This window comes from Hippopotamus amphibius, chromosome 3, assembly GCF_030028045.1.
Source record: "Hippopotamus amphibius kiboko isolate mHipAmp2 chromosome 3, mHipAmp2.hap2, whole genome shotgun sequence".
NCBI lineage: Eukaryota > Metazoa > Chordata > Mammalia > Artiodactyla > Hippopotamidae > Hippopotamus > Hippopotamus amphibius.
In genome coordinates, this window is record NC_080188.1 from 143606892 (window position 1) to 143619671 (window position 12780).

General features: G+C 34.9%; 1 protein-coding gene across 1 annotated transcript in view; it reads left to right on the top strand.

The window, feature by feature from the left end:
* Positions 1-12780, top strand: part of DNAH14 (dynein axonemal heavy chain 14) — a 537201-nt gene that overhangs the window by 1220 nt on the left and 523201 nt on the right. Inside the window, exon 2 of the mRNA XM_057727198.1 lies at positions 4311-4439. Coding sequence (XP_057583181.1) covers positions 4311-4439 — 129 coding nt within the window. The remainder of the gene's footprint in view (positions 1-4310; positions 4440-12780) is intronic.

Below are 12780 nucleotides of genomic sequence, written 5' to 3' on the forward strand. Positions count from 1 at the left end.
ACAGCTAATGACAGTTGGGGATACCCCAACAAAGCCCCCAGATTGTCCCAAAGTAAAATCTACGAGTTGAAAACCACCAGTGCATGAAGAGTTGTCTCGTTGTTATTTTAGTGGTAACCCTTATACGTGACCAGACAACCTGTGATCATTTGAGGAATGTTTATAGCATGATAGAGAGAAGCTTGGAGGAAATACAGAATGCAGGGAGAAGAAAAGTTCAGTAACAACCACCACGAACCTACCATTAGATGATGGAAGAGTTGACAGAAGAAACAGTTAACATTTAGAAAATAAAAAATATGGAGCATTTGGAGAAAAAAATAATTTTTAGAAATCATTTATATAATAGCAGAATTGAAGCTTAAGAGAACAGTTGAAGGTAAGGTTGAGGAAATTTTCCAGAAAGAAAAATGAAAAGTTAGAGAAATGACAAGAAAAGGGATACATAGAAAACAAAATAAGATGATAGAAATAAATCCCCCAAAATGTCTGTAATCACAATAAATACAAATGGACTAAACTTTTTTTTAAAATGTCAAACTGGATTAAAAAGATAAAATGCAAATGTGGAACGACCCTAAAATGCAAAAGGATACCAATAGATGAAAAGTAAAAAAATGGTTACATATTCTTTTCCAGGTCATATGGAAAAATTACAGTACTGCACCGTGTAAGACCATAAACCTTATTTAAACAAATTTTTAAAAAATCAATATACATCACATACTCTTTAATTACATTTGAACTCAATTACAAGAGATTAACTAGAAAACATTTGGAAATGAAACATAATATCTGGGAAAAAAAACACTTTTCTGAATAATTCATGGAGGTCCTCTAAAGGAAATTACTTGTAGAAGAATCTTAGAACTAATATAGTAAAAGAAGAAAGAAAAAGAAGGAAAGAAAAAAAGAAGAAAGGAAGGGAGCTTAAACTACTACATTAACTATGTCACACATATAAAAATTGTGTGTTTAGGGAGAAACTTGTAGTCATAAAACCTAGTATTAAAAAACAGAAAAGGCTGAAAAATTAATGAGTTAATAATCTGCTTTAAGTAGTTAGGGTTAAAATACTGAACAGAATAAACCTTAAGAAAGTTGAAGGAAGGAGATAAAGATTATCAGAAATTAATAAAATAGAAATCAAAGATAAAATAGAGAAAAATCAGCAAAAGCAATAAAATTGACAATCCTTTGGCAAGACTGACCAAGAAAAAGAAAAAGAGAGAAGTCACAAATAGATAATTAAGGTTGTGACGTTACACAACCCTAGGAAGCACCATTAACAATGTGTTCTCTTTATATATTGCCTCCTGAAACACAAACTCAGGGGGAGTACAGTGTGAATGATGCACTGTGGAGTAGTGCCATGCAGTGGCCTTGTAGCCAATATTAGATCAGAAAGGGAAGCTAAGTACAGACAGATGTGCAATAAGAAGACAAGAGGAAATTATTTTGTGGCAATAGGTTCAACACTTACACAAAATATAAAAATTTTAAGAAAAATGTAAATATACAAAATAGTCTTTTAATAATAGAAAAGATAAACTGTCTTTTTACCACTTAAATTGTTGTATTAGTAGTTCTGAATCACTACCTCTTCTGTACCTCCCTCCCTTCCTGCACAGACCACACACATCAGGCCCAGAGAGATTAACAGAGTTTCTGAGTTTCTAGTAAGAATGACGTCAGTCTTATACAGCATATTCTACAGAATAGAAAAAGAGAAAGTAGTCCTTAACTCAATTTATTAGTGTAGTTTGTATAATCCTACTAGTCATTTTCATTCCTGACCTTAGAAGCAGAAAAAATCCTAAGTAAAATATTAACCTACAAATTAAAGCAGTGTATAAAAATGGATGCTACATCAAGATCAAATTGAGTAGTTTATTTCAGAAATGCAAGGTTCAACGTTAGAAAATCTATCAATACCAATTACCATTAATAGATTAAAGACAGAAAAACATTTGATAAAATTCAGTCTCTCTTAATGATAAAAACTCTTAACAAACCACTTGATTAAGGGCATTTACCAAAAACTGAGAACAAATAGCATATTTAATGATCAAGTGTTAAAAGCATTCCTTTTAAATTTAGAAGAGTGACAGGGATGCTTGCTTGTTGCCGTTTCTATTCAACATTCTGTTATAGGTCCTAAGCAATAAGATAAAAAAGAAGGAAAAAAAGACACAAAAAAGAATCCTGTAAGGTTTGAAAGATGAGAAATTGTAATCATTCATAGATTGTCTACCAATAAAGTACAAAAGAACTTACAAAATTTTATAATTAATAAGTGAATTTATTAGCAAGGCTAATCAGTATTTATAAGTGGATTGATTTTCTATAGACCAGCAATAGATTGAAAATGTAATTAAATCATAACTACCATTCATAATAGTAATGAAAAATAAGGTACCTAAAAAAATTATTTTAAAAATGATGTGTTTGACCTTTATGAATAAAAAATTATAAAAGTTAATTGAGAATACAATGAAATGCGTATAGAAAAGCAAAGGGCCAAAAATATGTAAGCACTTTCTTTGGAAAAAGAAAATTTGGAGGTCTTAACTTACAACTATCAAAACTATAGTAATTAAAGCAGTGTGATATAGAAACAAGGATAAACAAATAAAAATAAAGAATCAGAGATGGATAATTGTATACATTTTGAGTGATGACAGACTTGGTGTTACAGATCAGTGAAGGAGAGGATGGGCGTGTTCAATAATTGTACTGTAACGATCTCATGTCCTTATGGGCAGGGGACAGAAATTGGATTCGTCCTCATACCAAAAATCAGTTATAAGACTTGTGAAAGGCAAAACTTTGTCTGTTAGGAAAATGTATAAAAGAATTTTGTCATCACCTTGGAGTATGGAAAGATTTCTTAAGACAAATCATATGAAGATGATAAATTAGGTTATTTTAAAATTAAGAACATCTGTTTATCAAGACTTCAAAGATAAGTCCAAACTGGAAGATACTTTCAATACATATAAAATGACAAAAGATTACCACCCCAAATATGAAAAGAACTCCTCAACATTGCTAAGATAATGGTAAACAATTCAGAAAAAACAAAGAAGAGCAAAGGATGTGGATAGACATTTCAATGAAGAGGAAACTCTTCAAGGTGTTTATAAACCAAATGGCACTCAAAAAGTGCTCAAAGACAAAAGATTTAAGACTACCTAATAAAGCTATCCATCCATAAACAGGTTCAAAGAAGTGCTTTATTTGTCTTTGAAGAGAGGCCTTACCTCATTGTTCATGTGATTAAGTATTTTTGTTTAATATACCAATGGGTATTTTTTCCACTGAATAGTATATGCAAAAATTTACGGAACCCTGAATTTTCTGTCTTGTAAAAATATGGTATATGGCTATAAGTCAATTGTGGGCAGTCATTTTGAATTCTGTTCTTATGAAAACATTTTTCCAACATTTACAGAGTAGAAAATTGGCTAATGCAATGTGAAAAAATTTTGGCTTTAATCTTTTTTTATTTTTGAAAATAAATTTTTTATTAGTTATCTGTTTTACACATATTAGTGTATATATGTCAACCCCAATCTCCCAGTTCATCCCCCCATTCTCCCCCTTGCCCCCTGCTTTCCCCACTTGGTGTCCATATGTTTGTTCTTTATGTCTGTGTCTCTATTTCTGCCTTTAAGTTGGTTCATCTGTACCGTTTTTCTAGATTCCACATATATGTGTTAATATACAATATTTGTTTTTCTTAGTTACTTCACTCTCTATGACAGTCTCTAGGTCCATCCACATCTCTACAAATGACTCAGTTTCATTCCTTTCTTAATCTTGATGTGGATTGGTGGTGGTTGCTGTAGTTGTTTTATAAAGGAGGGTAATATGTGAGTACTGAATTTCAGAAAACTATTTTGATCTCACTGGCACTAATTTAATTGGGTAACATTTCTTTTTTCTTGTTGTTTTGTTTTTTGATTATCATCATTAGTCATCATACCTTTAATAATAAAGTATAAAATTTCAGATAAACATTTATGTGTCGTGTCAGAGACAAAGGAAATGAGTAACATTTTTTTATCTTCTAAAATTAGATGAGGACTCTTAAGTCCATTCCAGCTCTAAAATTTAGCATTTAACCTATTTAGTTAGACCTATTTAGCATTTAACTAGGCTCTGCATGTTTCAGATCTGCTTTCCAAAGTGCCTAACAAAAATTGTTCAATAGACTAGATATTTTACTGCATTGTAGAGAATAAAGATTTAAAATTTAAGTTATAGAGAATGTTAACTATAGTATCTTATTTTCTTTGTCATGTTAGACTTTTAAAATATGAAGGGAGAAATTATGAAGATGTCCCACCATCAGAGAATCAACCAGCAGAAAAGGAGACATTGAAACATAAAACATTTAGAACAATCTCTGCACCCTTGAAGTCAGAGAAAACAGAAGAAATTTATCAAGATTACAATCCAGGCATGTTGACTTATATTTTCTTTTGTGGAGATGGAAAGAAGTATTCATAGTATTAAATCAAGAAAACAAGTAAAATATATTGAAATGATGCAAGGTTTGGTACTTTACTCATTCCATTAGTCATGGCAATGAATAGAAATACAAAGCTTGCCTTTAAAAAGGAACATAACCTAAACACTGAACATAATAAAAACGACAAAAGTGATATCACCAAGAATATCTGGCATTTCTATAGCAATTTACAGTTCACATCACTCTTTCATGCATATCATCTCATTTTGTGTGTGTGTGTGTGTGCGTGCGTGTGTGTGTGTGTGTGTGTGTGTGGTAAAGACCCTAAAGGGGTGGGGGTCAACATTCTCTTAAGTACCTAGTGACTTCTAGCTATATTGTGACCTCATTTATTCCTCTTGTCTACCAGTGTCCTGATTACTCCTCCCGATACCTCCATTTTTTCGTCTACCTTCTTTCTACCAATCCCAAATTCTGCCATTTCCAACATTTACACTTTTTTAGACCACAACTTCCTTTTTTATCCAGATTTTTTATATCCTCACTTTTATAATGGTTACTCTTTGGTCTCTATTCTTCACTTCTTCCTAGATCAGTCACTCTGTTACCAATGTCTTCAACTCCATTTTCCCATTTCTTTCCTCTGCACCTGAATTGGCAAAACTAAAACCCTAATCAATGTAATTGTCAATTTTCCCTGCTTACCAACTTGGTAAGGTTTTTTGTAAAACACTTACACAATCACATTGACTGATTCTTTCTCCAAATTCACGGTCCCCAGTATCAGTGGGGCACTCAATGCTGCCTTCTGTTATTTTATGTCTCCTTTTAGCTTTCCTTTCTATTACATACAACATCTGTTTAAGCTGTCACAATTTAACCATGAGCCTGTCTTACTTGATTATGCCTCCTACTTTATTAAAAAAAATGAAAAAAGAGGTAATCAAATGGAAACTTATCTAACTTCCAGCTCCCTAGTGCCACCTGCAATACTTGTCTTAGGGAGTAACTGTGCCTCCTCTCCTTTAAGGTTATTCCCACCACCTCAATTGTGGAGCTCCTTTTCTGCCATGTCCTCAGGAACTTGGGGTCCATCCATTATCTTCTCTCTATCTTCCTTTCTATTGGCTCTTTTCTGTAAGCACATAAATATGCTACAAGTTTAAGGCTTACCCATCTTAAACATAACACCCATAGTCCTGTTTTCCTGTATTGCAGTTACCACTATATGTTAACTCTTCTTGAAAGAGTTTCCTAGGCCTCCAACCTCACTTCTTTACTTCTGGTTCACTCCTCAGCCTGGATTCTGCTTCCTTCATTCTACTGATAAGACTGTTTTTAAGGTCATTAATACCTCCACATGGCTAATTCCTTATAAAAAGAATTAATTTATAAATAAAATTATTTTACTGGACTATTGTCCAATATTTTATTCTTTTGACCACTTATTTCCTTTCTTTACCTTTGATTTTTGAGGAAAAGTACTCTTCTGGCTTTATTTCTACTTTTTTAGCTGCTGTTTTTCAGTCTCTTTCATGGATTTTTATTTTTCTGTCTACCCTTTAAATGTTGTTTCTCAGGTATTTTAGGTTCTACCAAAATTAGGGTTTCCTCTCTTTTATTGAGTCCATAGTTTGATTATTTTTAATAACAGTGTATTTCCTCCTATATTCCTTATTAAATACATCCCGTCCCCAAATTTAGGTGATACCTAAAATTGCCTTCAGCTTCTCCCTAAAGATGGGTATGTTTGATTTCCTGAAGGGATCTGAGCTTTAGAACTTCTGGCCTTGATTGGGAAAGAATGTTTTTATCTTACAGATTAAAACAGAGGGAGTTCCTGGGCCTTAGAAGTGTTTGTAGGCCTAATAAAGCTTCTTTTCTAGCAAAGTGTAAAGTAGGAGGAGTATTCTGACCCTTTTGTTACTTTCCTCAGTAAAGAGAGAGCAGAAATATACGGCTGTATAGGAATAAAAGGGCTAGGCAAAACAAGGGCTTGTTGACTGTCTTAAGGTTTTTTGAAGAGAAGAGCCATAGAAAGGTTTTAAGCAAGGAGTTAACATGATCAGATTTATATTTTGAAAAGATCACTCTGCCTTCAGTTTGAAGAAATTATTAGAGGGAACAAGAATTGACATAGGGAGACCAGCTAAGAGGCTTTAGATATTCTGAAGATAGAATGATCAGATATGGCGTTGGGTTGATGAGAGAGAGGGAGGTGTCAGAGATGATACCCAGGTTTCTTGTTTGTTTAATATAATGAAAAGTCCTGGAAAAAGGTCAGGATTTGTGGAGTCTAGGGGAGGGGTCATGAGTTCAATTTTAGACATGTTGAATTTGGAGTATCTTTGATACGTTCCAGTAGACTTGTTGAAGAAGTGGTTGAATATATGTGTCTGGAACCTAGAGAAGCCAGGGCTGAGATGATATATTTGGGTGGATATAACATGGGTGGAAATTTAAGCCATTGCCATGAGTGGGATTGCCTAAGGAGACTGTATAAAATGAGAAATAGCAATCATGAGCCAGATAAAAGAGGATGGCTGCAATGGAGACGTGAGAATGGTCAGAGAGTTAGGCTAAATAGGACATTAAGGAAGAGAATGAGAAGCCAAAGGAAAGGACTGTATCAAAAAGGGAATGGGTTCTAGTTCCAGATGGTGACATATGGAATAATTTCCTCTGAGGGGGCAGGGGGAACCTAGCTGAGTGACTCTTATGCATTGAGTGAATGAGAAAAAAACCCACATAGGAGATAGGAGAGACTGAGACACAATCTTGTCATAAACCTCACACCCAGCATAGCAGCCCACAATAAGGGGTAACTCACAACCTTGAGCTTCTTCCTGAGGAGTGAAGAGCACGAACCCCACATTTGGCACCCCAGTTCTTAAGATCTACATCTGAGGAGTGAGCCCCAAATACACCTAGCTTTGAAAGTCAATAGAGCTTTTGTTCACAGGTTATACCAAATAGAGAAATAGTTCTTAAAAGGCTCATGCACGCAGAATCACCCAACCCAGGGCACAGTGCAGAGGCAGCTAACTGAAAAGTGCCCAGACTTTCTGTGAAGAGAATTTATTTACTTAAAGCATCAGCTTGAGGAGCAGGCATCTAGTTTAACACATATCTAGGGGTCTACTGAAATACTTTACAAAGACAGAGGCCTCACACTCTCCCTCTACCAAGTCACCAGCATCTCCCAGAAAGGAGCCTGTACACTCATCTGGCATACCAATTTGTGGCTGCCACTCAGGAAGCACTTCTAGACCGCCTGACTTTGGTGGCCAGAGGGGCTTTTGCTCTAGCGTCCCACAAGACTGTAACAAATGAAGAAAGTTCTTAACTGCTGCCACCCATAGGATATATCAGAGAGGCAACAGACTGAGGTGCTCAGTCTGTGAAAGAGGGCTATTAGCTTATCTTCATAGCTGCAGCTTGAGGGGCAGGCTTCTAATTAAACATACACCTAAGAGCTGTCTGTAATCCTCTCCAGAGACCTCAAGGGCAGGCACTATCTTTGTGTTTTCCCTCTGTCATACTCCAGAGCCTTGGGTTCTCCTGGAGGGAAGCTTGTACATGCATCTGGTGCCCCAGTTTTGATGTGTGGTGTCTTGGTTTATATGGCTGCCACCTTGATCACCTGGCTCTGGTGGCCAGTGAGGTTTGCATTCATGGGTTTCATAGGACTGTAACATAGAGAGAAACCACTCCCAGGGCACAGTTCAGAGAGAGCACACTGAAACATATCCCCAGTCTTTCTGTGAAAGAGGCCTATTTACTTGTCTTGGAACATTGGCATGAAGGGCAGACTTCTTATTTGGCACACATGGAAGAGGTTAGTGGCTGCCATCTCTGTACTATTTCTCTGCCTTACTTCAGGTTCTAGAATCTCCTTGGAGAGAGCTTGTGCACTATTCTAGCACCATGATTTTTGCAATTGTTGCCCAGGAGACCACCCTTAATCACCTAGCTCTAGTGTCCAGTGGGTCTTGCATTTGTGGGTCCCACAGAGCTGTTGCAAATGGATAAACAGTTCTTAATGGGCTACCCCTCCCTCAGGGTACCTAGCAGAGACAGCAGATTGAAATGCACCCCCAGTCTTTCAGAATAATCTAAAATTGTAAAGGAGGTGGGTTAATTGCTTGTAAAGCTAGTATAAAGGTCAAAAGACAAAAGTAGTAAAAATAACTGTAAGTACGAAACTTGTTAATGGATACACAGATAAAAATATTTGAATTGTGACATCAAAAATATAAAATGTAGTAGGGGGAGTAAAATGGTAGAGCTTTAGAATGTGTTCGAACTTAAATTGATGTTAACTTAAAATAGATTGATATGAATATAAGTTGTTTTTATGTAAGCCTTATGTTTTATAGTAGCACAAAGCAAAAACCTATAGTAGATACAAAAAAGATAAAGAGAAAGGAATCTAAGCGTACCACTACAAAAAATCAACAAATCACAGAGGAAGAGAGCAAGAGAAGAAAGGTACAAAGAAATTACAAAACAGCCAAAAACAATGATCAAAATGGTAATAAGTGCATACCTATTAATAATTACTTTAAATGTAAATGCTCTAAGTTCTCCAACCAAAAACATAGCATGGCTGAATGGATAAAAAAACAAGACCCATCTATATGCTGCCTACAAGGGACTTACTTCAGAAGAAAGGACACACACAGACTGAGATGAAGAAATGGAGAAAGATATTCCATGCAAATGGAAACCAAAAGAAAGCTGGGATAGTTATACTTACATCAACTTTATATAAACTTTAAAACAAAATAGACTTTAAAATAGACAAAAAGACTGTAATAAGACTCAGAGAAGGGCATTACATAATGATGAAGGGATCAATCCAACAAGAGGATATAACATTTGTAAATATTTATGCACACAGCATGGGAACATTTAAATAGTTAAAGCAAATATTAGCAGACCTAAAGGGAGAAAGAGACAGCACTGCAATAATAATAGGGATCTTTATACCAGTTTCATCAAGGCAGAATCTCAATAAGTAAACACTGGCCTTGTATAACCTGATGGACTTAACAAACATACAGAACATTCCATCCAAAGGAAAAGAATACACAAATGCACATGGAACATTCTCCAGGATAGACCACATGTTAGGTCACAAAACAAGTCTTAATAATTTTAAAAAGATTGAAATATCAAGCATTTTTACAGACTACAATGGTATGAAACTGGTAATTTCTAGATTACAAGAGAATTGGAAAATTCATAAGTATGTAGGGATTAAACAACATGCTACTGTACAACCAATGCCATAGAAGAAAACAAAAGAGGAATAAAAAAAACCTTGAGACAAAATAATACAGAAATAAAACATACCAAAACTAATGGGATGCAGCAAAAGCAGTTCTAAGAGAAAAGTTCATAGCAATAAACGCCTACCTCAAGAAACAAGAAAGATCTCAAAGAAAGATCTTAACCTAAGTTTGCACTTCAGGGAACTAGAAGAAAACAATTGGAGTCCAAATTAGTAGAAGAAAGGAAAAAATGAAGATTAAAGAGGAAATAAATGAAACAGCAAAAAGGAAATAGAAAAAATCAATGAAACTAAGATCTGGATCTTTGAAAAGGTATACAAAATCTGCAAACCTTTAGCTAGACTCACCATGAAAAAAATTGAAGACTCAAATAAATAAAATCAGAAATGAAAGAGGAAACATTATAACTGATTCCACAGAAATAAAAAGGGTCATAAAATACTACTTTGAGCAATTATGTGCCAGCTCCTTGGACAACCTAGAAGAAATGGATAAATTTCTAGAAATGTACAACCTACTCAGACTGAATGAGGAAGAAATTAATAGTAAGGATTTGAATCAGTAATCAAAAACCTCTCAACAAATAAAATTTCAGGACCAGATGGCTTTACCCTGAATTCTACTGAATATTTAAAGAACTATTAATACCAATCATTCTCAAATTTTTCCAAAAAAATTGAAGAGGTGGTAACACTTCCAAACTTATTTTATGAGGCCAGCATTACCCTGATATCAAAACCAGACAAGGATACAACAAGAATAGAAAATTACAGACCGATATCACTGATAAAATTAGATACAAAATTTTCTCAACAAAATATTAGCAAACCAAATTTGACATACATTAAAATGATCATAAACCATCATCAGGTGGGCTTTATTTCAAGGATGCAAGGATGGTTCAGCAATGGATGGTTCAAACCAATGAATTTGATACACCACATTACCAAAATGAAGGATGCAAATCATATGATCCTCTCAATAGGTTCAGAAAAAGCACTTTATGAAATTCAACATCCATTTATGATTTAAAAAAAAGAAGCTCAATAAGGTGGGTGTAAAGGGAACATAACCTAGTGAAGACTATATATGATAAGCCCTCAGATAACATTATACTCAACAGTGAAAAGCTTTTCCTTTAAGATCAAAATCAAAACAAGGATGCCCAGCCTTGGCACTTTTATTCAACATCGTATTAGAAGTCCTAGCTGGAGTATTTAGGGAAAAAAGGCATCCAAATTGGAAAGGAAGAAGCAAAACTGTCATATTTGCAGATGACATGATATTATGTGTAGAATACCCTAAAGACTCTACCAAAAACTGTTAGAACCATAAACATGTTCAGTAAAGTTGGAGGACACAGAATCAATGCACAATAATCTGTTGCACTTCTATACGCTAGTAATGAGCTATCAGAAAGAGAAGTGTAAAAAAAAATCTTATTTACAATCACATCCAAAAAAATCCCTAGGAATAAATTTAACCTAGGAGATGAAATACCTGTACACTGAAAACTAGAAGACATTGATTATAGAAACTGAAAAAGCCACAAATTAATGGAAAGATATTCTCTGGTTGTGGATTAGAATAATAATAATATAAATAAAAATAATGATATAAATAATGTTGTTAAAACGTCCATACTACCTAAAGCAATCTACAGATTTAATGCAACTCCTATCAAAATTCCAGTGACATTTTTCACAGAAATAGAAAAAAAAACAAATCCTAAAATTTGTGTGGCGCCACAGTAGCCCGCAAATAGCTAAAGCAATCTTGAGAACAAAGAACAGAGTTGGAGGTATCACATTTTCTAATTTCAAACTATATTACCAAGCTGTACTAATCAGAACAATATGATATATTAACAGACAAATAGATCAATGGATCAGAAGAGAGAGCCTAGAAATAAGCCAATGCATAAATGGTCAGTTAATTTGACAAAGGAGCCAAGAATATACAGTGCAGAAAGGACAGTCTCTTTAATAAAAGGTGTTGGGGAAATTGGGCAGCCAGTTTTCAAAGAATGAAACTAGACCACTATCTTACACAATACACAAAAATTAACAAGAAATGGTTTCAAGACTTGAACATAATGTCTGAAGACAATAAAACTCCTGAAAGGAAACAGGTAGAAATCTCCTTGACACTGACGTTAGTGACGATTTTTTGAATTTGACACCAAAAGCAAAGGCAACAAAAGCAAAAATAAACAAGTGGTACTACATAAAACTAAAAGTTTCTGCACACCAAAGGAAACTGTCAAGAAAATGAAAGGACACTCTAACAAATGGTAGTAAATATTTACAAATCATATATCTAGGGACTTCCCTGGTGGTGCAGTGGTTAAGAATCCACCTGCCAATGCAAGAGACATGGGTTTGAGCCCTGGTCTGGGATGATCCCACATGCCCTGGAGCAACTAAGCCCAGGTGCCACAACTACTGAGCCTGCGCTCCAGAGCCCATGAGCCATAGCTATTGAGCCCATGTGCTGCAACTACTGAAGCTCATGTGCCTAGAGCCAGTGCTCCACAACAAGAGAAGCCACCGCAATGAGAAGCCCGCACACCACAATGAAGAGTAGCCCTCACTCACCACAGCTAGAGAAAGTCTGCGTACAGCAGCACGAAGACCCAACTCAGCTAATAAATAAATAAATTTATAAAAAAACTTATATCTAATAAGATGTTAATATCCAAAATATATAAAGAACTCATACAACTCAATAGCAAAAAACAAGCAACCTGATTAAAACATGGGCAGAGGATGTGAATAGACATTTCTTTCAAAGAAGATATACAAATGGCCAACAGGTACATGAAAAGAGCCTCAACATCGCTAATCATCAGAGAAATGCAAATCAAAATCACAATGAGATATCACTTCACACCTGTCAGAATGGCTATTATCAAAAAGATAAGAAATAATGAGCGTTTGCAAGGATGTGGAGAAAAGGGAACATTTGTATACTGTTTGTGGGAATCTAAATTAGTGTAACCACTAT